This window comes from Phoenix dactylifera, unplaced genomic scaffold (assembly GCF_009389715.1).
Source record: "Phoenix dactylifera cultivar Barhee BC4 unplaced genomic scaffold, palm_55x_up_171113_PBpolish2nd_filt_p 000204F, whole genome shotgun sequence".
Classification (NCBI taxonomy): Eukaryota; Viridiplantae; Streptophyta; class Magnoliopsida; order Arecales; family Arecaceae; genus Phoenix; species Phoenix dactylifera.
In genome coordinates, this window is record NW_024067722.1 from 228,105 (window position 1) to 255,644 (window position 27,540).

The following is a 27,540-nucleotide window of genomic DNA, read 5'->3' on the forward strand; positions in this document are numbered from 1 at the left end:
GTGGGTGGTTTCAGCTGACAATTAAGAAATGATTAAAATGTTCCACACTTGTTTATTCTCTACTAAAATTATAGTAGTGAAATATTCTTGGGAATTTATATTAGCAAATAATTGCAGTACTTGTATTCGAAATTGTGTATCATTGGCTGCTGGAGACTGTATTCTCCTCCACATTCCACCTTAAAGACGTGTTCTATATATGGATGGTCTACTTATATGGATGGGTGAGAGGGGTACAACCAAGGCAAGCTTGATCGTGCTTGGATGTGATCGAGCTTGGATGTGAGATCAATTTGATTTGATTTTCGTTATTATGAGCTCAATTCGGGCATAATTTCGAACTTAGTCAAACATATGCCTAAGTGATCAGCTTGAAAAACTCAAGTCGAGTTAGAAATCAAATTAATTTTGAACCAAGCTCAATTCAAGCATGAATTAAAATGCTTGATTCAAATTTGAATCGACATTTAATATTATGGATCATTGGATCTAAGATCTAACAGTTCTGGATTATTTTTGGCTCAATTCGAAATTAGTTTCGAGTGTAAATTGTTGGCTTGAGCTATTTAGATTGTCCGACACCCTTGATGGTTGACGGCGTGATTTTCTTTGAAAAAAAATCTAGCAGATGAAACAGCTTGGGGAAACATCCTCTCAAGTTTTTTAAAAGGCCCCACATTCTTCTCCTACCAAAGAGGAGGAGAGAGAGAGAGAGAGAGAGAGAGAGAGAGAGAGAGAGAGATTGCATCTAATGTTAGGTCTTCCCTCCTACACGCGCACACATGCTCACCAACACACTCACATGCATGCATGCAAGTTGCTGGATGAGTTTGGATTATTTGTGTCTCAATTTGAAATTAATCTCGAGCCTAGCTAGATTGTTGGCTCGAGCTATTTACATTGTCTGACACCTCCAATGATTGATGGTGGGATTTTCTTTTAAGAAAAATATAGTAGATGGAGCAACCCGGCGGAACCCCCTCTCAAGTTCTCAAGAAGCCACCACTTCCTTCAATATACGGGGATTACATCTAGGGAAAAAAAAAATGAAGAGAGAGAGAGAGAGAGAGAGAGATTACATCTAGTATTCGGTCTCCCTTCTCGAGGAGGGAGGAGGGAGGAGGGAGGAGGGAGGAGGGAGTCGAGTGCAGCGCAATGCAGCATCCGGGTTGCTAGGGATAAGGGCGCAAAACCAATGAGAAAGGCCATACTAACTTCCCCTGCAGCAGCAGCAAATTTACATATGGTCATCAGTCTTGGGCACATAAAAAAACAACTGTTCCAGATCTATTACCACCTTTACGTTGAAGCATGGAATCTTTGTACATTATTTCATGTCATGTGTCTGCTAAATTTGGATGGCTAGCTGTGCCTCCCTTTCATCCAAAACAAAAGACAACAACAACTTTTTAGTTGGGGGTAGGGGTGGCAATCGGGTTGGATCGAATCATAAACGGGTCGGGTCACATGCAGGTCGGGTCAGAAAATCATAAACCTGAACCCGACCTGTTTATTAAACAGGTCAGAAATTACAACCTGAATCTGACCTGTTTATTAAACAGGTAATTCGATCCGACCCGTTTAACCTGTTTAATAAACAGGTAACCTGTTTACCCAACCCGATCCGACCTGTTTAATCTGTTTGCCCAACCTGACCCGTTAAACCTGTTTAGACCTGTTTAACCTGCCCAACCTAATCTGTTTAACCTGCCCAATCCGACCTGTTTAGACCCGTTTAACCTGTTTAGACCTGTTTAACCTGTTTAACCCGTTTAACCTGTTTAGACCTGTTTAACCTGCCCAACAGTTAAACGGGTTAAACGGTTTAAACGGGTCAGACATCTAAAACCCGTATTCGACCCAATTAATAAACAGGTTAAACGGGTCGACCTGTTTACGATCCGAACCTGTTTAGGCCAAACCCAAACCTGTTTATGATGGGTCGAACACGGGTCGGATTGGTGGGTCGGATCATATTTTGCCACCCCTAGTTGGGGGTGCCCTTTCCTCTCCTCTCCTCGCGGCCCACTCCTCCTGCTAAATGTCCCACAGCCCCACTCATCTCCAGCTGTCTCCAACCACCGTGCATCATTCACACTTCACACCACCCCTTCCCTGTTTCCGAACCCTTCACCTCTTTCTCCCCTCTTCTCCGAACATCTCCGGCCTCCTTCCCCGCCACCGATCGAGAAGCCTAAGACTACTGAAGCGCGTAAGGAGAGCCGTGGGATGGCCGGAGCTGTGACGCTGCTGCTGCTGCTGGTTGGGTTGGCGGGGCTGTCTGAAGGGCAGGGCCTGGTCCCTGCAGGGTTCATCATCTTCGGGGACTCGGTCGTCGACGTTGGCAACAACAACAACCGCCTCACTCCCGTCAAGGCCAACTTCCCTCCTTACGGCCGAGATTTCATCGACCACACTCCCACCGGAAGGTTTTGCAATGGCAAGCTAGCCACTGACTTCGCAGGTCACCTACGTGCCTACCATATATATATATATATATATATATATATATACAAATCATCACATCTTGTTCGCAAGTTCTTGTCTGAGCTAACTTCTATTATATTGCTATTTCAAATTTTAACCGACCCAATCTTTGCCCTCCATCAGGACTACACTACTGTTGCGTGCTCCATGAAAAGAGAAAAAAAATAAAAAAAAAGAAAAGGAATGCCCTCTCGAAACTAACATTACCAATATTTATACCTATAATCGCAGTCGAGAACCTCGGGTTCGCTTCATATCCGCCAGCCTATCTTAGCGAACAGGCCACGGGGAAGAACCTCTTGTCTGGTGCCAACTTTGCCTCGGGCGCCTCTGGCTACTTGGAAAGCACATCGATCCTCTATGTGAGTGCTTGCGCTCTCCGATTTCGCTCGGATCCGATCTTATCCAGATTTTAGCAATATAGGAATTGTGATTATATAGGATAAGTTATCTTGCAGAATGTGATCCCGCTGAACCAGCAGCTGAGGAACTACAAGGATTACCGGTCCAAGGTGGAGAGGATCGCAGGGAGGATGAATGCGACGGCGCTCTTCACCGGATCCATCTACGTAGTGACTACGGGTACCAGCGATTACGTGCAGAACTACCTCATCAACCCCTTGCTTCAAAAGGCCTACACTCCGGATCAGTTTGCCGACTTGCTCGTTCAAAAATTCCGTACTTTCGTTCAGGTTAATTTCTTCTTCATATCCGCCCTTCATATTTCTTTTTCTTTTTTTTCCCTTCATATCTAACATCGTTTGCTGCATCATACAACCATCATAGACATTGCATCGGTTGTTGATTTGGCGTACAATTATTGGTTGGTCGCATGGTCGACCATGTACCCAAAATCCACCGATTTATTGGTTGTTTGGATGGCGGCCGCTTCCCTATCCGTGTGACATCTACAGTGGAAAGAGGAGGACGTTGGTAAAGATCCTCTGGTCCTACAGTCCTAAGATTTAATAGGTGGTAGTGCTGATGACATCCTAAACAAAATCTTATCATTTTCGAGAACATTAGATTATTCTTACCCCAGTCCCATATGTTTTCCTGCCGTCCACCGATTCATTTTAAGATCTGCAACTTATCTCAGACATCCGACTCAAAATGTGGACTGATGTTTATCCATTGCAACGTTTCAACACTTATTTAATCATTCTTGTTGACGAGCGTTCCACTAGATACCTCCACAAGTGCTTGTTAAAAAGGCGAGAGCCGGAAAAAGCCCAACCCACATTCACACTTTGTTGAGTTCCACAGATAACTGTGATTCATGAGAAGAAATGCGTGGTGATATGCAAGCAGTTCCTCTAAAGATTTTCTCAATAAAACTTTTCTCTCTCTCTCTCTCTCTCTCTCTTTTAATATAAAATGTGTCTTTTTAGTCTGAAAACTCTGCTTGATTTTCTTTGCTCGAAGAATAACCTACTTGGATGACATGCCCTCATGGTCACTTTGTAGCTCGAAAAACCTCATCTACCGGAAAATAATGCAACTGTACGTATGCATATTTTCGTTCATTACATAACGACATTGTGACTGTCGTTTGGCGGTAAAGAGCCGAAAAACTACTGCAGTAAGAAAGCGAGCAGACAAAATAAGTACGCTGCGCATCTCAGGGACGTACATTTGTGCTGTGACACTCTTTTGTTGCATCCTATTTGGAGTTCATCGGTAGGCCCACCTTCCATTTATCAGTCTCCTGGAGCTTTAGTACCTCCGCGCTGATAGAAAGTAGAGATTCGGTGCAAACAGTCTGCAGAAGACCATATTAGTCAACAGTAAGTAGATTCATACCGACCCAGCATCCAAAATATATACATTAAAAAAAAATAAAAAATATTATTTTTTTAAAAAAAATAATTAAAATATAGAAGCTCAATGCTTCGCTGCTGCTGCTGCTGCTGCTGCTGCTGCTGCTGCTGCAAGGACGTCACACGAAAGCAACGGCTCGCTTGCTCTCTCTCCCCTGCTAAAGTCGTCTCCCAAGCCTTCTCTCGCGTCTCTCCTCAACGGAGCCCCAGGTTTCTTAGCTAACTTTTCCTTCTATTTATAAAATCATACTCGATCTCTTCTTCGATAAGAATATTACCATCTTCTACTAAGATATAAAAATATTAATGTCCAACTCTACCTAAAAAATAAATCCAATATATTAAGTTTAAGACTTAACCTAGCTAAAATAGGCCAGCACTAAAAAATAAACTATTATTAGGATTGGAATAAAAAAATAAAATAAAGTAGGAATATAATTCTAGCATAGAAAAGACAAGCAATGGACTTCTAGCACTCTCTCTTCTTGCGAAGTCCATACTAACAATATTGGACCTGTAGATATCGTAAAACGCTATAGCATTTATTGCTAGTATTACATCAGTAATGATAACATGCAATAACTTATTAAATCAAATAAATAATAAGACTTCTTTATTAGCCCGTCCTTTTCGATACATGTCCTAGAATCGACAATATCCTCTAATACTTCCTCTCAGCACGGACTCTACAGTTACTAAGCCGAGATTCCATAAAACGTCCAGCTTATATTGACGAATATCAAGTTGCCAGTTACAGTCACTGCTTACCAGAGCATCGACCATTATCTGCACACCTGTGAAATCAGTAATAAAACTTTGGCTATATTCACATACCTCCATTTAAGCAGCTTCAAATTTCTATATATAATTTTAGCTTCTACACATGAAATCAAGTGCTCATACGTAGAGTTTGCTAAGAGCTCGAACTTTGCAATAGCTTCAAGATTAACTGATGTACCAAAAATCTTATCAAATACTAAGGCACAATATGAATCATCTTTACCAAGCATATCTTTTTGCTGTTTGATCTCTGAAACTACTTCAAAATTAGTTAATTTGTTATCCTCATGGTAGACTAATTTCCACATGAAACATCCATGTATCGGATATCTTCAACACAAGACTTTTTTTGCATAATTTGATTCCTTAATATAAATTCCTATGATCGGATCAATGTAGTATATTTTGACTCTTCCTGAGCAAAAGAATCAACTAGTTTTTCAATCATAATCTTTTCTGAACTTGGTACAACATTCAGCCGATCAAGTTCCTCTCGCTCAAGATTTTCTTATGAGCTTAATTGATCCTTGAACCGATCAAACTTCCCATGCTTCAAGCTTTTAGAATTTGATCCAGCCTCTAACCGATCAAACTTCTCCGCCTTTAAATCTTCATCTCTAAATTAATTTTGCTTTTTTTTTAGATTTTTGAAAAAGCCTGTAAAACGAAAATGTAGTCTTCAGGTAATTTTTGTTTGTGATGTCTTGCATTGCTAGAACTTGAGCAGACAGCCACAAGGATGTCCCATGTTTTTCTTTTTTTTGGCTTCCTTTGCATCCTGAATATAGAGATAATTGCCTTATGAAGCATGATTGATCAAAATTTGCCTTCCTCACCATGATGGACCAGGCTTTGTACAAATTGGGAGCTCGGAGGATCGGGGTGACATCGCTGCCACCGCTAGGCTGCCTTCCGGCAGCCATCACGCTGTTCGGGGGTGGCAGCGATGACTGCGTTGCTCGCCTCAACGATGATGCGGCAGTCTTTAACAAGAAGCTCAATGCAGCTGGCCGGGCCCTGAAGAAGAGCCACCCAAGGCTGAAGCTGGTTGTCTTAGACATCTACAGCCCCCTGCTCGACCTCATCAGGCACCCTGAAAATAATGGTAACTTGTGTGCTCCTATATTTCACCAGCCAGTGAGCTGCCGGTTTCTGCTAAGGATGTTGGTCTGCCGATGATGGTGGCCTCTGAAAATAATAGGACTTAATCTTCTTTTTTCTGGCTTTGAAAAGGGTTCTCTGAGACAAGGCAGGCGTGCTGTGGGACCGGGACCATCGAGGCTTCCGTTCTGTGCAACGCGGCGTGGCCGTGGACATGTGCCAATGCCACCGGGTATGTGTTCTGGGATAGCTTCCACACTACAGAGGCTGCCAACCAGGTCTTGGCAGATGCCCTCCTCACCCAAGCCATCCATCTCATCTCTTAAGTTATGATCTACCATCAACTTATCACCGTACTTTGGTATTGTATGCCGCTTGAACTGGTATCCTGTACCTCAAATTTCAGTCGACTCCCGGTCCCAAAGGGTTGGTGGGGGTCTTGTGGACGGTGCTCCCGCTCCCGCCCACCACTTGCTTCCCAAATTCAAAGCCAGTAAATTTCAGTACCCAACTCAGATTCAAAATAAAACCTGTTTCTATCAATGCACCAATATAATGAACCTGATTGCTCCACGAGACCCACATGAAAATTTTCCAGCATCAAGATCATGAGTGATCGAAGAGAAAGAGATAAAGAGAAAAAAAAAAAAAAGAGAGATGGACGGGGCGAGGAAAAGATGGGGAGGAACCTGATTACCCAGTTAATGACATTTGAGATCTTGCTTCAGAATCACAGCAACAGTATTTTGGGTATCAAATATGCTTTCTGGTTCTCCAGGGTTGCATTACAACAGCATCTAACCAGGGTATGAGTCACACTTTCATCGGGGTCTTGATGATCGATCAGCAGGCAACAATAAATAAAGATGGCATCAGCATCTGCCAAACCATTCATTCTTGCTATTGAGCTGGTGGTTCTCAACGCGTTCCCTGTGGAGAACTCTGAAAACTGAATGAGCTTACGAACTCACTTGTGCTCACAAATGTTTCTGTATAAAGGACTCATCACACCCAAGCCCACAATGCAACCTAACAAATGTAGCAAATTTTGCTCTGATCCGTGAAAAGAACCCTTTTTTTTCCAAAATCAATCCATGAAATAAAGGATACATTTAAGTATTATAACTATCCCGGTCACCACAGTTAATAATTTTGATCATCTCAGTCACAGCAACAACTCACTTCATCAAAAGGTGCGCTGGTACCTCGCGTCGCATGCCATGCATCCAAAACTTATGATGCTTTCTTGCTGGAAGCGCGCATAGGATGATGAAGCTTCAGGCCCATAAAATAAGAACCCATATGGGAATTCAGGTCAAAAAGAAGCTTCAGAGCATAAGCAGTACGCCCAGGGTTCATCAAAACCAACTAATGTCTGAAAAATAGATTTGAAAAGCTTATTGTCCAAGGAGCCATATAAAAGCAAACTTTCTAATTGTTCACAGATCCTTGCAGTCCCTAAATTTACTCATAGCAGCTTCGCTTACAACAGTTCTTCAGAGTAATTGACAGCCAGATCCCAATAGTGTGGAACCCCAGCATCTGCAAACACCTTCCTGGCAGCAACCTCGCTTCTGCACTGGTGAACAAGAAACCTATGGAAGCTAGGTTTTGCAACGCTACCCTGCCACACTAAAACACAACTGTTGGTAGGGGCATCTGAGTCCTCAGCATTTTCCTCATTGCTAACAGCAGCAGCCCAGTTTATCCGTTTCAGCATCAGCTTGCCATATCTTTTAATTGGTTTTCTACCCCCTTCCACAACCACAACACTGATGCCATCTGACATCACAGCACATCCTGTCAATCGGTTCTCTTGGGCATTCACATCAACTTTGAAGCGTGTTTGTGGGTGCGAAAGGTCTTTAATCTTGTATACAGAAACAAGGGTCTCAAGTGTGTTTGGATCATCAAAGAGCTTCCTCTCTTTTTTCTCACGACGTTCTGCAGGGGTGAGCTTCCGAGCAATGTTTCTATCGACATGAGCTTGTTCACGCTCAGCAGCAGCACTACGAATTTCCATTTCAAGCTTTGTTGGGTCTTGAGTTGCTTCGGATGTGAGGACTTTCATGAGATTGCTCATCTTGATCTTGGGCTTGGGAGGCTCTAGCAGGCCCTGCCTGATCATTTCTTGCCTGTCTTTTTCCTTCGCAAGGCGCCTCTGCGTCCTTAATTTCTTCTGCTCCTTCTTCGTAAGCTTCAGAGGCTGTGGCGGTGGTGGGGCAGGCACTGCTGGGGGCTCAATTGGAAGTGGGTGCTCTATATATATTGTGATCTTGTCCATGTTTAGTTTCTCATTGGCGACATCACCATAGATACCTGATCGTAAAATTGGCTTGTCCCTGATTGCAAATACAGAATAAGATTATTGTTTGATGACTATGAATCAAAATCACAAATAATAACATTGAGAATTACCAACTTACCACCACTCTATTTCAGGGATCTCTTCCTTCTTCTTCTCTTTAGTAACTCTCACCCCTACTGCTATCAAATTTGGGTTACTGTCGGGCTCAGCTTTTGCCTTTGCAAGCTGTGACTGCTTCATCTTCAATTCTTTTGCTTGTGCTTCTCCAAATTGACTCTGTGAAGCAAGGCTTTGGTGTAAGAAAAATTAACGTGAGAAAGAACTTACCATACAAACAGAGGATCTTGTAGCATAAATGAGACCTTAAATTTTATCATCTCTGCTTGCTTTGACCATTTGCCTTCCTCTACAAACTGAAATGTCATCCTTTTGGGCCTCAAGAGCTTTGCTTTATTAATACCCATCCTATCATCAAAATAAGGATTTGATTCTGCAATAGCATCTAAATCTGGTTTGATAATTTGAAATGCTTCTTTCTTCTGTTTGTTGATGTTGACCTGTAACACAAAAACAAATAATACATGGTCAACAACAGGGAAGCACCTATCATAAAAGGAAAGAGAAGTCTCACTACAATCACCTTCAGAGTACTGAGATTTGTCAACTTGGGCATATTAATGACATTTCCATGCTCATCAATTTCTCTACCCTGAGCATCTAAGAGCAGAACAGGAGCCTTGGCAGGTCTCTGAGGTGCAGCTACATCAGTCGATGACGGTCCAGGAAACATATTTATGAGAGGTGCAAAGGCTGGATCCTGGCGAAATCCCATCTGAGCAGCAAGCTCTTGTGCTCGCTTTACAGCTTCAATATTAGGTATTGTTGTGAGCCCAGGAAGAATGCCGATGCCACCTGCAGCAGATGGCTTTTCAGATGGTGTTACCCCGACAGGTAATCTTGGCATTGCCTGAACTGGTTTTGCAGAGGCAGAAGTCGAAGAACCAGCTGGTGCTCCTAAACCTGATGGAGGAATGTTAGGCCCATCCTTGTTATATACTACCTTGGAGTTCTCAGTGCTTGTACCAGCAACTTTATTTAGCTGTGGAGCAAAAAAGAAGAAGATTTAAATCAATTACAGAAAAAAATACATGTAATAAAAGAAAACCAAACCTAAGAGGCAATTGCCTAGTTTACAATTACCGTAGGAAGCTTCTTCAGCTTTTCCGCTAGTTCCTTCTGCATTTGTAAAGCCTTTTTAGCTTTCGCTAAAGCATCAAGAGATAGGCTGCCACTTTTGCCAGCGACTGAAGTTGCTGTCCCATCTGTACTGGATTTTCCAGGAACCTCATCAGATCTAATACTAACTCCCTCATTTTCATTGGTGGTAGTAATTGAAGATACCTTGGTAGGAAAGGGATAAGAAGCGGCAGAGCTAATAGAAACCTTTGATGCCACAGTAAGCGGTTCCTGAGCAATGACCTGTAGAAACCATAAGGATATGCAGGAGTTAGCATATAAAAACCACAAGAGCCATGGATATATTGTTAATCACTAAGACATTATAGATTTAGAAATACAGCAGCATAAAAGAAAAACTCATGGTAGCCAATGCCATAACAACGTTATCAAGCAATCCATCAAGAAACAACACAAGAATTGGACACTAGACAAACTTTGACAACATCTTCAGAAAGCTTAAGCATTATTTCTAAAGCATCTTGTGAATATTATTATATTATAAGGATAGATGGAAAAAAGCTTGATGGTTAGAGTATTATTTCAAAGCATCTTGTGATTTATTATTATATTTCAGATATTCTTAGAAGTGTATTGCTATACTACATTGACAGTTCGCATAACAAGAACGGCCAATCAATTTATAGACTCATTATGCGGATCCAAAGAACAAGTGATAATGGCAAATCAGAATCCAAGGCAGAATTAACAGAGCCATGACATGAACACCTATTAATCAGACCAATTAGGAACAAGAATATTTGATGGATGGTTATGATCCTACCAAATAATGGCATCCCTAGCCTAGGCTATTTTAGCCATCAGAATCCTATTTATCTAATTACTTGGCCTTAAGATGCACATGACTGTATCAGGGGAAAGGATAGTTGATGCCTGCAATCCTCCCTTTACATATGAAATACATTAAAAAGATCCCTATGGATGCCTCCTTTATCTAAGAAAATTCCCAATAGCCTTGTCCCTTTAGTTCCTTTATGGAAACTAAAAGGTCTTAACCAAGGGATTTCAACACAGGTAAGGGTGGTTACAAAAAGTATGAAGCCGACAATGGCAGCATCTAGGAGAAAGGATAGGTCAGTAGCTACAAGCTCCAAGGACCAAACAAAGAGAGGTGTGAAAATAAAAGCGAAAGATCAGCTATAAATATGGTCACCTGTAACAACAGATAAAATGAAGAAAATCTCGTCCTTTAGTTTTAAAGGATATTCCCAAACAGAAATTTTTGGTGAAAATTCCGTTGGGAATAAAGAAAAAATGACTTCAAATCCTACTGGGAAATTTTTGGGACAAGGGAGGTATTAATCTGCAAAAATGTAAAAGAAGGGTTTCATATCAATTAATCCATATGAAATATATAGATTGGAACAACTTGAGAGTGAGAGCAAAAGATATCTATGAAAGATTTTCTTAATACTTTAATGCTCCCTAAAAGAGGTCTCCTCTGAAAAGAATCTATTTTTCATTATCTTTCTAAGAAAACACACACATTTGAGGTGTGAGTGGATATTTGTAGCATATAATGTTGCCCCAAGATTTCCCAAACCTTAGTAGATCAAATATGCATGCAAGTGAAACACAATCACCAATCAAATTAACTAAGAGAGGAACACAAATACCAATCAAATTAACTGAAATAAATTCTGTCCCTTACATGCAGCCCCCCACCATAGGATTATGACTCAGGATTAAGGTGTGCAAAAACACAACAATGAAACAATTTTAGATGTGGAGTTTTAAAAATCTCCTCATTTATTACTGTAACATCTCCTCATGATAGTTTTCATTAACTAGGCAACATGACTGAATTCTAAATAAAAGTTTAGAACAAAATTTTCAAAGCCCAAAGGTGATCTAACATTATAACTAAATGAGGCTGTACATAGAATACCAAAGAATATGATGTTAGATAATAAAATGGTCATTCTGGTTATGCAGGATTTATGATTTATAGTATGCACAAATTATGAGAACATATCTATAGTAATTAGAGAGAAGACACTTTGATATTCTGTATTTTCTAGACCATTAAAATTATACAGGAAACATATAGGTTTTAGCTTTTGTATACAGCTTTTCTCCTGGTTACCTTTTCAGGACTACTTATCAACCTGATGAGGATAGCAGTAGAAATGCAAGTTATTTTGTACTTCTGCACTTCCACATTGTGATTTTCAATGCATGGTCCTATTGCTTCATACAATTAAAATGTGTGTGTAATGATAATTAGAGAAAGATGAATAAAGGCCAATATGATTTATATAAACATTACAAGTCCTAATTTTATTTTAAATGCTTAGGAACCACTGGCCATATGACTGGCCTTATTTATGTAACATATAATAGTCTATTCCAAACAAATTCCATCCAGAAGGCTTTGCTGCCAATATGAGATTTATCTACATATACTATGACAAGTAAAAGCCATAATTGTATACAGAGACAACAAAAGCGAGAGGAAACATAATAGCTGATACTTACGTTAGGTCTGGAACCGCTCTTCTCCATCGCCATCCTGCTCTGATCACCATTAACCACTTGCGTGTTGCCCGACTCATCTTTTGAATTAACGGATGAAACTGACGTTTTTGCCTCATCCACAGTCCCCAAATTTTCTTCCTTAACCCTATCCTTAGATCTCCACTCCTCTCTCACTTCTTTATTATCAACTGCTTTAGGTTCATCTTCATCTTTCTTCTCCCCTGCCTCGACACTATCACTAAACCTCCTCCCTTCTTTCCGCGGTTTCTTGATTTCTGCGTCGCCCATGACTTCTTCCTTCATCCTGTTGTCCTCCCTATCCTTTTCCATAGCCCTCAACCCTCCTTCCTTCCGTCTATCCTTCGAAACCCTCTCTTCTTTCCTCTCTTCTTTGGAAACCCCATTCAGATCGCTCGAATCCTCTACCGCCCGGTCCTCAAAACGCCGTCTCTCCCTCTTCTCCTCTCTCACCCCATCAGAAACCCTGACCCGCTTGCCGTTCTTGTCCCACTCCTCCTCATCTCCTTCGTGCTCCTTCCTTTTCCGCGAGGAAGACGAGTGGTGGCGCCGCTCCACGGACTGCTCGAGGGAAACCCTACCCCGCTCGACAGAATCCCTAGCCCTACTCGTCGACCGCTCGCGTCTCCGCTCAAGATCGGCTGGGGAGTCTTCACGGCCTCCGTGGCGGCGGTCATCGTCGCGGTGCCGCTCGTCCCGGGAACCGTGGCGCTTCTCCTCCCTCCTCGGCTCAAGATCAGAAGGCGAGTCGTCCCGGGAGCGGCGGCGGCGGTCATCGTCGCGGTGCCGCTCGTCCCTCGATCCGTGGCGCTTCACCTCGGGGTGGTGGTGCCGGTGCTTGTGATCCCGGTCGCGGTCGCGGTCACGGCGGTGGTGATCCTTGACGGAATCTCCATCCTTCTCGCGATCGTCTCGGGATTTCCGGCTGGATCGATCCTTGTCCATGCGATAGGGTTTCGAGGAGAGTCCAGAGGAGCGAGTAAGAGCGCCCGGCTTACAAAGTGGGAAAATTGGTAAAGGTTTGGAGGAACGGAGGGGAGCCCTCAGATTGGCCGTGGTTCCGGGTAGAGCTGATCACGGGCAGCGTCCAGCCCAGCCCGAAATTTACTGGGTTGGGGCAAAAAAGAAGGCCTAATCCAAAATCGGGCCGGATCTGTAAAAATTAACAAAAATAATCCTGCTCGAGCCAGGCCTGGGCTGGGTGGGCATAGGTATCCGGTCAAACTTGAAATGTGAGCCCGTCCCGGACGGTGCTCCATCAGGTCTAAGTTTCTGAACGTTTTATTGTAAATATAGATATATAGTTGGCTCCGCCAAATTTAGCGTTCTGCCTATTTATATAGTAAAGCATACCATTACCAGCTTAATCATTATATTAGGCCATAGATTCCTACTCTTACAATGCAAATTATTTTGAGCCCTTAACCATGGCAGGCTTGCGCGTAATACTCTCTCTCTCTCTCTCTCTCTGTGTGTCTGTCTCTGTCTACCCTCTTCTTTAATAAAAACATATTTTACTATAAAAAACATATTTCAACTGGTTCAATTTTCACCAAGGGAAAAAAAAAAAAAAACCCGATTCAATGTCTTTGTTAAGACTTAAAGGTGAAAAAGAAGCCGTATGCACTCATTACTTTTTAAAGCGGGAACATAATTTTTCAGACAAAGGATCGTGACTACTGGTGCTTTTTAACATAATTGGAATTATTTTATGTTTTTGCCTCACATGCATCGCCATGATCATTAGTAAAATTCATCTTACATACGACAATTATACATTAGGGGGAAAAAAAGTAATGCTTCGGAGCACCCATCAATTTGCCCACTTGTTCATTAGATCGCTGGCTTATTCATATTAAGAGGCAACCTAGTGGCTTGCGGCCAAAATGGACGACAATTTAGCTCCTCCACTTAAAAGCCAGTCTCTACTAAGAGCTTGTTTCTTCCAAACTGGATTCATGCACGACACGAGCAAGCCGTGTGATTTGTCGTACTGCTTTGCGCAAGAGCTGGGGGGCACGGCTCTTAAAAGCAGCAAGATCATCACAACGATAGGGGGATTAAATACTTGGACCAGAAGCCTATTTTCCGACATGCATGGCCATAAGCCACTAGATTGCCTCTCAATATGAAGTAGACTACCAGTCTCAAAGAGGTTCGACGGTTTGACTACAAATCAAGAATAACTTCAAGCACTGGACTATCAGTATCAACCTAGCCCATTGCTTTTGCAATGCTAGAATTCTGCAAGTACTTTAAAAAAGAAAAAAAAAAAACAGAAACTTTAAACCTAGAAATGAATGCAAACATATGAACAAGAACTAATTAGCAAAACGATCTCTGGAAAAAGAAAAAAAAAAAGCAACATACCGAACTCTTTCATCAATCTAACATCTTTGACATCCACCGAAATTCTGAGCTACAACGCCATTTATGGCTTAGCGCCATTGACATTCTTCAAGTTTCAAAAGAATGGGGAGGAAACAAAGGTTGCAGATAATGCAGGTCATTTTCTGTCAGATCATGAAGGTTCCTGTACAGAAAATAGTGACGACACGATGTACATCTCACATGCACAGCGATATCAGCATGCTCTCGCATGAAGTGCTGCACTCTCCTATCTCATCCCTCGTTCGATCAAGCAGTCCATATAAATTAAACCCAGAAGATCCCAAAGCTTCTATTAATGAAAAATACAATTTTATACTTCTTACAGTTCGGTCTTAAAGTCTTCCTCCATCTCTTGGCTCCCACCTGCTGGTATACCCTCCGCCACTCTGAACATGGTTATCCAGAAAAGAAAGATCAGCTGCAAGTCTTATTGCACCGGAGTTTTGAAAACATACCGACACTTTATACTCACATCTCAGCAGTGGTTACAACAACAGAGTCATGATTGTTTGATGTATGAACAAGGGCTTTGTTGTCACTCCCCAATTCTGCATCAATGGCTTCACCCTGTAGGAAAAACAAACAGCAGTACATTTAATCATGCATGGTTAAGCAGCTTCTTATTTTTCTCATAGTTACTGTAGGAAGACCATACATGTTCGATCGGATTGGCAGGGCTCTGACTACTCATTTTCACCTTAGAAGGGCTCCTCAATGTACCCTGAGGATTACAAAAATCAAGCATTACAACAACAGAAAGAGCTTCATAAAAATCCAATAATGGTTCGTTTAGCAGCATCAACAATTTGACAATGGAGATCTCAAACTATAGAGCTGTGCATAAAAGCAATTTTCAATTAGGTGTCATCGACGATGCATGCATAAACACATGCTGATGCAGATAACCCTCCCTGCTTCCTCATATGGACAGCTAGGTTTAATCTTGTACCAGCAAAGTTGCAATTTTTCCAGTCGATAATCTGACCTCTGGGCTCAAAACAGAAATATGAAGATAAAAAATTATGTACATGATATGTATCGATGACACATGCAACTTACCTACAACCTACTGCAAGATATATCTGGAGACCTCTTTTGCTGATTTTGCCTGTGAAAGGAGAGGATAAGAACTCTCCACCTCCTTCCCGCCTTTGAAATTTAGAAAACGAGTTTTTTCTTTTTTTTGGTGCATGTGTGGAATTTGTGTTTTCCCCCCCTAATCCCATCGCAATGGAATTTCATGCTTTCACTGATTGACCTTTGCCCATCAAATACTCATTCCTTCAGATTCAGTTACCTGAATTGCTTGTGGCCCAGTCCTAGTATGTGCATATGTCTCTGTACACACACACACATCTATACACATACACATATGCATGGATATGCCTTTATCATCACAATCCCCCCTAATGTATATTATATGCTTCCTGACAGATTGCATGGTATCATCATTTTATTCGCATATCCCATGATTACTAACAAGTTTCTAGGACTTATTGTGGCATGCAGTTTAGATTAAACATTTTTGACAACTTTATATTTTTCAAAAAACATTTCCTCTAAGTGAATGTCCTGCACAAATACCAGCTAATAAGACAGTAAGTTCTCAAAATAAATAAATAAATAAACCTAGGATTGCAGTCAGACATGTTTGAAAAGTAACCATGAAGAAATCATGTAAAAATGATACCAGTGAAGGTAGAAAATGTTATAGACCTTGTTTGCCCACATTAGTCCACAAGCATTGCAAAGAGACCTTGGACCAGCTGGCCCACGACGCATTGCCGGCGTCATCTTTTCACTAATGCCACAATTCTGACATCTGGCAAGCACATAAAAAGAAGTGTAATTAATAGATGGGGGAGACATGCAGGGACGGGGAGTAAGAGAAGCAAAAAGTTTCATTTAACCAAGCGAGAGTGACAATATCTGCCAAAATGGAAGCATGGCACAAGACTCACTTCGATTGTCGAGGAGGCTCGTCTTGGGTTGAGCTCTGAGCAAGATGAACACTTGACGAGGCAGACGCCCCTTCCTGGGGATTTGCCTTCCCAGCAAATTGCCCTTTCCGACGCTGCATTCTGCCAAAGCCATTTATATAAATGGAACATGAATTTGAATTTGCCATGGCTAAAACAAACTACTAGGAACTAAAGAACAGAGACAAAAGGGATTTCCAAGAAAAAAGAAAGTCAGACATTATAAAAAATGAAATTGGTTTATAATCCATGATTCATGTATTGTGACTGAATCATTGCTTTCCAATAAAATCAATCTCATTTTAGGATAAGTGAAAAAATGGAAAAGAGAATAAAGAAGTTGCTATCCAGGCAGCAACAATATTTTCCATATATTCAACATGAACAAAGATTTCCTGAAAAATGTTTCTTCCTGGATGCAGTAAAGATTAGCAATGTGAATATTACCTATCCCGTTGCTTGACTTATCATTATTCCATAAAAATTAGCAATATAGAATAATTTTGTAAATTCACTTCTCTTTGTACACTCATGTAAATTGAGACAATGTATTTTGCAATTGACAAGTCATATAGAGCTTATTGAGTACATAAAATTATTCAACCTGGACGCCCATATTGAAGTGACATAATCACTTCCTAGAAACTTAATTTTGCAACTGCGCCCACCCCGGCTGCCCCAAAAAAGAATGAGTGCAAAATGCACATTCCTAGCTGACATCAAAAGCAATCATAATCAAATCAAAACAAAAAAGAGAAAATAAAAAAAAATAATTGTAAATTTTGTAGCTTCCTGTTTTCCATCTTTTCCCTTCTTTGATTTGATCAATTTCCATTTATTATGTTGGGTAAAACAATGAATTTATATAAATTTTTCAGTTGTTCAACAATGTTTCCAATACCAATCAGGAACATATTCTAACATGCCTGATGTTTGCTAAGTTGTCTCATTGCATGAGCTAAGTTCACAGGGCTGGTGATAAGTAGCCTGTACACAAAATATAACAGCAAACTCAGCTTGGTTTTTAAGTCTCTTTGGACCCATGGTCACTGAAGAAAAAATAAATATAATATCCTTGAATTATAATATAACATTTGCCAGATTTAATAATTTTCATAAAGAAAAAGGATAATCACTCTTAGACTCCTTTAAAATACAAAACAAAGAATCCTTCTTTCCTTCACTTCTAACCATCCATAACCTTGTACTACATAATCGCAGATGAAGATCCTGTTGAACTGCATGAAATCACTTTCCTAGTTCATGGATTGTGGTTGTATCAACAGACTCAGAATGTTTAAAGCTCCAGGAGCAACCACATTTGCTGCCTGTCACTATAACAAATATAAAAATGAATTGCCACCCCATGCAGACCTTTGAGATAACATTCCTCGTTTTCCACCTCCGTATAAATAAAATGTGAACAACAATATCATATAACATCAATAACTTATATTGCTCCAATGTTTTTATGTGGAACTAGTCAATCCAGACACACAATCTGTACACTATTCAACAAGGGGCAATGGCAGTTTCTCCTATTTGAGTATCAAAATGTAGTCACATAAGAATTAATTAAGGCAATAACATTTTAAGTTTGGCCAAAACTTAAGATTCTACTTACGAAGATAGATGAAGTGTCAAGTCATAGATTTTTCAAGTAGCTAGCAACAGCCTTTTCCGTGTCCATGCACACTCAATAATCAAATATAAAGGCACATAAAGACACAAAGAATGAGGTTTAAGGGCATAGCCTTTGTAGTTTGAAATGATTATGTAATAATTTGAGATTTTGATGCTAATTAAGAAAGAAAGATTGAAACAAAAAGGGAAAAGAAAAAAAAATTAATGGTTTGAAAGAAAAGGAGATAAAGTAAATTTGAGAAACTAGTCATTGTATGGCATTATTCTCAAAAATTATTAGTAACTATGCTTTATCTTTTTAGTTTTACCTATAAATCCATTAAGAAAGACTGCTTTAAACCCACCCATGCCATAAAATTATTATACATTGAATGCAGATTTTAAGGATCTAGGAGAAAGCCTGATTTAAAGCCCCCTATCCATGTTGATTCATAAATAAGCAGTAGGCCAAATGACCACTTCCTGCCATTATCTCAATCATTCTCCAGTTAGACATCTATGTCTTGTCAAAAAAAAATTACCCTATGCTCTACAGATTCCAAGAGAGTCCAAAATGACCATAGGACTTCCATTTAACAGTAACACGTGGGTGATATTTTAACAGAACTTTGTTTGAGGTCTAAATCCACTTAACAGGCTTTGTTATTAGCTAGTCAAAACCACATAAAATGGCATTGTTAGCATACCTGAGAGCGACCTCCTTGCGGACATTATAACGGATTTTCTTATCAAAATTTCTTTCCTTGCGCTTTTCACGGAACCTAATCAGTGAAGCAATCCTTTTTGCAGGAATATTTGTCCGTCGTAGTATATCATCATAACCCTATTGCAGAATGCAATTAAAAAGAGTGAACAAGGAAAAAAATACAAATTAAACATTTTGATGAGGTAATTGAATGATGTGGGAGTACCCTGTCATCCTGGTGACAGGGTAATGTCATGCCAGCTATACCAGTTGGTACTTCGCACCCTCCTAACAGTAACAGCACAGCTTGCACCTGCAGCAAAAAAGTCCCATTAAAGAGAATTACTTCTGAATAGGCCAGCAGCAAGTGCAGTCAGAAGTCCACATTGACTTAATAGAAGAAGCCTTCTGCACTCGGAAGATATTTACCATGGAAGGCACCAAGTTTCTGAAAAAAATAATACCTTAAACAAGTTCTATTGTCCACATTAACAGCCCATTTAGTCTATTTTCTAACAGCAAGGCGAAATCCTTCAAAAAACATTTTTAGTAAAGTGGTACAAAAAGATTCATTGTAGTAGCAATTTAGAAGCGTGCATGATAAATTAAAATGGAAAAAACACCTTTCTATTGGAAATAGTACCCTGTAAAATGTATGCCATATGCAAACTTGACCAATAAATCAGTCGATTAGGATTCTGGTCAGATTATCTAGTCAATTGAACTAATAATAATTTTCTGCCAATATTGTTCTCTTGAGTTGGGAATTTTGATCAGTTAAGTCTATGTGCTATGATGTTTGATGATTTTCCCAAACATGAAACTGGTCTGAATTTTGAAGCACTCATCATGACCAGTTACTTAACTTCTGACTTCATATACCTAAGTCATTCAATCACCTTGAATTTTCTTAAGCACCGCTCATTTATTTACACAGGAATGGTAAAAGATTGTCTGCCTCCCACATTCGCATCAAGCGGGTAACAAAGAGTGCCAGATCCATTCACTATATGTTAGCCCAGGAATAACCTTCCTGTTTTCATAAGAGTATGCATAAAGAGGAAGAAGACAACATCTGATCGAGGAAACTACAGTCATCCTATGCATAAGTTACATGCAAAAGAGACAAATTGAAACATAGTTTGCAATATGTCAGATTGAACATGAGCAAAATTTCAGCTAGTGCACCAACATTTCCTTCCATATGGATTGATAATGCCTGCACACCATAGACATTCCTTGGGATAAATATAAGACAGTGAATCAAAATAGTGTGAAGAACATTAGAAAATGAGCTAGCGACATAGCAGTATTTAATGAAACAAAGTGAGCTTGAAGAAGAACACCATAGCCAGAGGAGAAAGACGTGTGCGTTGCCTAGACAGACATATAATGTTGGTCAAATAAAGAGTCAACTGTTAATGATCAATGAAGTTGGATCAAATACAACAGATTGGAGTGACAGCAAAAATCCACTTCAGAGATCCTAGTCAGAATGCAGACACTAGCCTATTTCTCTTGGAAAACAACACCCACAGCTTTTCTAGGAGTTAGGAAGAGAATACAACACTCAGAACCTTCTGATAGAAGGGAGACTGAATTCATTAAAACGAAAACCTTAAAAGCTAAACTAGATTCCTATAAGATTTTGATCTCGAGGTAAGGATAAAAGTAGTTGACCTCTGATGGTTTCCATCGAATTAAAGAGTATATTTACTGTTTGTGACATATCAATTTGAACTATAAGCAGCATCCTTTTCTTATCTTCCTCTTAAAAAAATTCTTAGCTGCCTTTGGTAAATAGTCATAAACACAGCTAGAAAAAAAAAACTTTCATTTAGCAGAATCATTGCCAATTTGATATGACGTCCATCATCTACTACATATATCCAACTACCTGAATCACTTGATCAGTACTAGCACCACCATTTCAAACTCACATCCAGCAGTCATTAGTATTCTAATCAAACGGTTCGGAACGAGCACAATGATGCTATCATCGCAAATCAGTCATCAATTGGACGGTGTGGATCGATTAGGCGATGCATCAATCATTACAAACACCATATTAACTATCAGAAAAAGCATAAAATTTTCTTACAAATTACAAAGCAAGGCAACCATCAATTAGATGAAGCAAACACTAATTCAAACAACTTCATACGATCCGATGAAGTGGCAGAGCACTGTTTTATAACACAACAGTATCGCATGCGAACAAAAAGAAACCACCTTTAACCAGATTTAAACAGAAAGAGGCAAAACCCCGAAAGCGAACACTACAAAAAGGACTAAAAAGGTAAAATAGATCCGGAGGAAGAAAAGCGCACACCTTTTCGGGCGTGACCGAGTCGAAGACATACACCTCGCCCTGGAACAAGAGCGTGAGCTGGTTCGAGGTGGCGTTGATGAGCGGCATGGCCGCGTCGACGGCGTCGGCGAGGTGGTCCTGATCCGACGCCTGCGGGGCGGTGGAGGTGGAGGCGGCGGCGGCATCCATCTTCTCGACCCCGGACCCGCCCTCCAAGCCGCCGCCGCCGCCGCCGGCCCCCTCGCCGGCTGCGCCGTCGTGGCCGTACATATGGCTATCCGGCGGGTTCGCATCCGACATCCTCTCGTTCAGTTGGGGAGGGGGGCGGGCAGGGCTGCCGGCGGCACGGCGGCTGACGGCGACGAAGCCCTAAACCTAACCCGAGGCGGCAGTCCGGGAGCGGGTGGGGGAGGATGGCGTGATGTGGGAATCACAGCCGCTGGATTGCGGTTTGATGTTGCGAAACACGGGAAGCCCGTGTGGACAAGTCCACCGCTGCGCTTGACGTGGGGCCCACTTGGTGGCCGCTCCGTTGGGTGGATGGCACGAGGACCGTCGGATTCGGCGATGGCTCGGTGAGGACCACAGTTAACACGTGGGGCATCATGAGCCACCCCACATCCCTCATCACGTGACCATTGTCAGTGATGTGTGGCAAAGATATTGGCCGCTACATAAGCAACAGGGGATGGGGAACGTGGATCAGCTGTCTATTCTCGAACAGAAACCAGCCTTTTTATGTAACCTTCATATTTGCGAGGCTCTCCCCGTGACTCGTGAGGCCTTGATTGCGCCAATTAAGCAGTGGCCCAACGGCACATATTCTCGCTTCCAAACGAAAAATCTAAGATTCAAATCTCGAACTGATGTTATCCCTGGGGACTTTAATCTTACTCTGCTTGAATTTATTTTTTTTATCAGAGTAAGAACTTGTGATCCGGTGAGCAATATATCATAGATCTCTCTTCAATCCCAAACATAAACACCTATAGATTCATCACTAGCCAGATGCTCTACAAGATCAAGATGGTTACTGACGATGGGTTCTTGTCCTAGTTAGACTTAATTCTCATGATGTCCAAAATTTTCAAAACTTGTGTTAAACTCGAAAGACAACTATTGTAGGAAGAAGATAGATTAGCCATGTCGGTCATGCATCAAGAATCAAACGTTGTTATTCATAAATGTGTTAATGGCGTGCATCTAGAATCCTCAAATCTACTTTTGACATATCTATCGTTATTTGAGTACCATATTCACTTCTTTACGCTTCTATATTTATGAAAAATCAAAATTGGTTAACCATAATTCCATTACTCGTAGAAGGAAATCAGTTTGAATCTGGAACCCTTTTGAAAGCGTACAACCTTCAACAACAGAACTGCGTCGTGGAGACTTAAGACCGCCAAGCTCATTATTTGGGCCGACGGATGATTTCAGTCCTCCTGAGAGACTGCCACTTGCATTCAAGACGAGATCGGTTAGTTTGGAGCTTGAACAAGGAAGGTTTGTATTTCAACAACCTTTTTCTATAGATTCTTACGTTATTAGAGGAATTAAAAATGCCCGTCTGCCATGGAAATCTGGAGGAGAAGTGTGTTTCAAAGATTAGATAATCAGCAGCAACCTGTGGTGTTCTTGGATTTCCCCTCTATATAGTTGGTGGAACAAACTCCTCGAAGGATCGATGCATTCAGCTTTGTAGTCCCTTGTAGCAGCAGTATCTTGGAGCCTTTAAAAAGGAAGAAACTTCAGAATTTTTCTTAACAGAGCATCTTCTTCTTCTTCAGTTCGTATGTCATTAGCAATCAGCCCTTTCAACGACTGGTCAGTGTTCTGTGAAGATAGTGATGAGTTGCTGGTTTCCCATCTACTTGGTGTTCAATGTGCATATATATAACAGTGATTTAGACCGAATATCTCAAACATCAGAAGAAAAAAAAAACAAAGAAAGAAAATATACAATTCAACGAGCAATCAATCTTCTATGATTTGTTATGATATCGATAATCTTGTCGGTATAATTTGGCCAATGTTTCTACAGCACATATATCATATACTGAAAAAAAATATTTTACTTTTTTAACCATGGCATTTGCTGTGCAGGCTGCAAGATTCGGATGTTGTCTTGAGCCATTTGGAAGGGGCCCTCCAGCCAAAAGTTTATGTTGCTGGAAATTGGACCCGGGGGCCGCCGCGAAGCCGGGGAAGGAGGGGCTTCCGCCGCAGGGGCGGCGATCGACCGTGCGCCGGCTGGTGGCGTCCTCCTGGAGGGGTGCAAGTCCGCCGTAGGAGCGGTGGTCGATGGCGTGCCGGCGGTGGGCGTCCTCCTGGGGGCTGTAGAGAGTGGGGTGAGCGGTGAAGAAGGTGTCCTGTCCCGTCCGGGGAGGAGGGGCTCCGCCGCAGGGATGGTGGATGACCGTGCGCCGGCTGGTGGCGTCCTCCTGGAGGGGTGCAAGTCCGCCGTAGGAGCGGTGGTCGATGGCGTGCCGGCGGTGGGCGTCCTCCTGGGGGCTGTAGAGAGTGGGGTGAGCGGTGAAGAAGGTGTCCTGTCCCGTCCGGGGAGGAGGGGCTCCGCCGCAGGGACGGTGGATGACTGTGCGCCGGCTACTGGCGTTCTCCTGTAGGGTGGAGCTCCGCCGCAGGAGCGGTGGTCAATGGCGTGCCGGCGGGTGGCGTCCTCCTGGGGGGCGTAAGTCCTGCAAGAAAACCGATGGCCGGGCTCCCCGGTGCCGGCCCTCCGATGCTTAAGTCAGAGGGGGCCAATATGTGGAGAGAGCAGGGAAGCCCGTATGTGGAGAAGACAGCCAGAATATTTGGATAAAATCAAGAGGATCAGTTTCCTCAATTGTCTGTGTTGTTTACTTCTTTCCACCCGGTCTAGGAGGGTTCTCTCCGGCTTCGGGTTTTTCCTCCCGTTTTGGTCCCCCCTCCCTTTTCCCCCCAGGTTTCCTTTTATAGGAGGATTTTTGTTACCTGGGAGGTGACAGGAGGTTTGTCCTGTTTTGTAATAATTGGGCACGATTTGGCCCATTAATGGCGTGGTGGAAAATAAGGCCGAATCAGACCGGAACCAGGGAGTTGTCACGGTCGATCGGACCTGTTGGGGTGGTGGAACCGCCGGCCGTGGTGGGCCTGGGGTCCGTGGATGGTAAGTGCATTTATTACCGAGTGAACCGGCGGTCAGGGAGAGCCATACGCTTTGATGGTTCAGTGATCCGAAGATCGCCTTGAGCCGTGTTCATTAAATGACTGAATGCATCGGAGACTTGAGGGGGTCTCATGCATTAATGGCAGGTCGTGCCGAATACCTGTGGAGATCTTATGCCTTGATGGCTTGGAGATAGCGGCAGGTTGTAGTGGAGTTGTCAGGTCTCTTAGAGGGTTAGGTGGAAATTGGATATTTGGCTAAGGCATGGGCTTGGCCTGCTGCGCTCGGCCTTCTGGTCTCGGCTCTCTGGTTTCGGCTCTCTGGTCTCGGCTCTCTGGTCTCGGCCTTCTGGTCTCGGCCTTCTGGTCTTGGCTCTCTGGTCTCGGCTCTCTGGTCTCGGCCTTCTGGTCTCGGCTCTCTGGTCTCGGCTCTCTGGTCTATGAGCTCGAGAGCGGAAGAGCTCAATCACTTAGGATGAGCTCGAGAGCGGAAGAGCCCGATCACTTAGGATGAGCTCGAGAGCGGAAGAGCCCGATCACTTAGGATGAGCTCGAGAGCGGAAGAGCCCGATCACTTAGGATGAGCTCGAGAGCGGAAGAGCTCAATCACTTAGGATGAGCTCGAGCTTGCTGATGGATTTGGGTGCTATAATTACATTTGTGGGGTGGTCCATTTTTCCACCAACACTACCCCCCGACTTCCGAGTCCGAGCTGCTTTTTGGCTCGGGCGAAGGAAGTAGTTCAGTCATCGATCGTCCTGGTGTTGTGAGCGTTCTTACACTAAGGCGACTGAAGACGCTTTTTCTGCTCGGAGTCTGTTCTTTGGGGACGTCGGCAGAGAAGAATCCAAGTAAAGATAAATGAGAATGTAAAGACATTAAATGAATGGGTACCTTGTACCGTGTGCGTCCTTGCGCCGAGGCGACTGAAGACGCTTCTCTGCTCGGACTCCGTTCTTTGGGGACGTCGGCAGAGAAATCCAAAAATAGACAATATGGAGACATTAATGTAGAAACATTAAGTAAATGAGTACCTTGTACCGTGTGCGTCCTGGCGCCGAGGCGACTGAAGACGCTTCTCTGCTCAGACTCCGTTCTTTGGGGACGTCGGCAGAGAAATCCAAGAATAGAATAGACAATAGAGACATCAATGTAGGAACATTAAGTAAATGGGTACCTGGTACCAAGTGCGTCCCTGCGCCGAGGCGACTGAAGGCGCTCCTCTGCTCGGAGTCCGTTTTTCGAGGACGTCGGCAGAGAAAAGTCCAAGAATAAAATAATGTAAAGACATTAAATAAATGGGTACCTGGTACCAAGTGCGTCCCTGCGCCGAGGCGACTGAAGACGCTCCTCTGCTCGGAGTCCGTTCTTTGGGGACGTCGGCAGAGAAATCCAAGAATAGAGAATGAGCCGAGCTTGTTGGGCCAATGAAGACCACATCCCAACGTATTGGTTCAGCCCGATAAATCGGGGCATCTCGACATCTCGAGGCATCCCGGCCGAGGCCGGGGTAGGAGCACGAGCCGAGCTCGTCCGGTCAGAGAGGACCGCTACTCATAGCCGATGGAGCACGAGCCGAGCTCGTCGGTGGAAGCCGATGGAGAACGAGCCGAGCTCGTCTGGTCAAAGAGGACCGCAACTCATCTCGACGTCTCGAGCTTCCCTATAGCCGGGGCATCCCGACGTCTCGGGGCATCCCGACGGATCGGGGCATCCCGACGTCTCGGGGCATCCCGACCGTGGTCAGGGTAGGCGAACGAGCCGAGCTCGTCTAGTCAGAGAGGACCGCAACTCATAGTCGGGGAGCACGAGCCGAGCTCGACGGTAGAAGCCGATGGAGAACGAGCCGAGCTCGTCTGGTCACTTAAGACCGCACCCCGACGTCTCGGGCCATCCCGACGAATCGGGGCATCCCGTTGTGGCAGGGCATCCCAATATATTGGGGCATCCCGACGTCTCAGGGCATCCCGACGTCTCGGGGCATCCTGACCGTGGTCAGGGTAGGAGAACGAGCCGAGCTCGTCTGGTCAGAGAGGACCGCAACTCATAGTCGGGGAGCACGAGCCGAGCTCGACGGTGGAAGCCGATGGAGAACGAGCCGAGCTCGTCTAGTCACTTAAGACCGCACCCCGACGTCTCGGGCCATCCCGACGAATCGGGGCATCCCGTTGTGGCAGGGCATCCCAATATATTGGGGCATCCTGACGTCTCAGGGCATCCCGACAGATCGGGGCATCCCGACGTCTCGGGGCATCCTGACCGTGGTCAGGGTAGGAGAACGAGCCGAGCTCGTCTGGTCAGAGAGGACCGCAACTCATAGTCGGGGAGCACGAGCCGAGCTCGACGGTGGAAGCCGATGGAGAACGAGCCGAGCTCGTCTGGTCAGAGAGGACCGCAACTCATCTCGACGTCTCGAGCTTCCCTATAGCCGGGGCATCCCGACGTCTCGGGGCGTCCTGACCGTGGTCAGGGTAGGAGAACGAGCCGAGCTCGTTGGCTAACCTGAAAATAGATAAAATATTGAATTTATTTGAAGCCAAAGTGGCGTCCTGTACCTTTTGGAGATATTTTGATAGCTCTCGAGCTTCGAAGTCCCTCAGGACTTGGTTCGGCACCGGCCTTCTTTGGCTTGATTTTTTAGGTGTTTTGCGCTCGGGTTTCTGAGCTCGGTCTGCATGAGCTCGGGGGGGCTTCAGTGATGGCGACGCTCTGAAAGGGGAGCAATGTCGCGGGCGCCGTCCCAAGGACTTACGCCCGTAAGGAGGGAGTACATGCTGGTTTCTTGCTTGCTGCCGGAAGACAGAAGACTTGGAAGGATAATGGGATTTAATGGGGCTGTACCCTTTGTCACAGAGGCTTACAATCCCATTTTAAAGCTCCATAACTCTCCTTCTCCAGACCTCAGCTTTTATTTCTCTTTCCCCCCAACTCGTTGACGTGAGACTTGGAATACTACTTCTCACTGGTTGCCCCCACATACGTCGTTGCAGCGGGAGCCATGCCTGATTCGAGATGGCTCGGGAGTCAGGAGAAAGTTTCTTCCTCTGCTTAACATGATTCCGTGGAGGCGGCACAGGAGGGGCCTCCACTTGTTGCAGGCTTTGGGCTGCAAATAGCTAGCACTTGGACTT

At 43.3% G+C, this 27,540-nt stretch overlaps 3 protein-coding genes across 6 annotated transcripts; 1 reads left to right on the top strand and 2 right to left on the bottom strand.

The window, feature by feature from the left end:
* The first annotated feature begins 2,007 nt into the window (after positions 1–2,007).
* LOC103712084 (GDSL esterase/lipase At5g03810-like) lies at positions 2,008–6,840 on the top strand. Its single transcript, XM_039117310.1, has 5 exons — positions 2,008–2,464; positions 2,719–2,849; positions 2,946–3,179; positions 5,937–6,192; positions 6,321–6,840. The coding sequence occupies exons 1-5, from the start codon at positions 2,230–2,232 to the stop codon at positions 6,512–6,514; spliced, it is 1,050 nt and encodes a 349-aa protein (XP_038973238.1). The 5' UTR covers positions 2,008–2,229; the 3' UTR covers positions 6,515–6,840.
* On the bottom strand, positions 3,971–13,577 carry LOC103712035 (protein RDM16-like). 4 transcript variants are annotated; one of them, XM_008798410.4, is made up of 7 exons: positions 12,232–13,577; positions 9,697–9,975; positions 9,137–9,595; positions 8,859–9,053; positions 8,615–8,772; positions 6,886–8,530; positions 3,971–4,249 (listed from the first exon to the last, which is right to left on the bottom strand). In XM_008798410.4, exons 1-6 carry the CDS (start codon positions 13,192–13,194, stop codon positions 7,672–7,674), a joined length of 2,913 nt encoding a protein of 970 aa, XP_008796632.2. In that variant the 5' UTR covers positions 13,195–13,577; the 3' UTR covers positions 3,971–4,249; positions 6,886–7,671. The 4 variants fall into 4 exon arrangements, with proteins under 4 accessions (XP_008796632.2, XP_026662366.2, XP_026662367.2 ...); XM_026806565.2 differs by having other exon boundaries at positions 6,878–8,530; XM_026806566.2 differs by lacking the exons at positions 3,971–4,249; positions 12,232–13,577 and having other exon boundaries at positions 7,046–8,530; positions 9,697–9,818; positions 9,898–9,975.
* Positions 13,578–14,600: 1,023 nt separating this feature from the next.
* LOC103712034 (GATA transcription factor 18-like) lies at positions 14,601–21,719 on the bottom strand. The gene is made up of 8 exons (XM_008798409.4): positions 21,281–21,719; positions 19,175–19,261; positions 18,950–19,086; positions 16,602–16,721; positions 16,357–16,462; positions 15,296–15,361; positions 15,113–15,207; positions 14,601–15,026 (listed from the first exon to the last, which is right to left on the bottom strand). Exons 1-8 carry the CDS (start codon positions 21,557–21,559, stop codon positions 14,960–14,962), a joined length of 957 nt encoding a protein of 318 aa, XP_008796631.2. The 5' UTR covers positions 21,560–21,719; the 3' UTR covers positions 14,601–14,959.
* Positions 21,720–27,540: the final 5,821 nt, after the last annotated feature.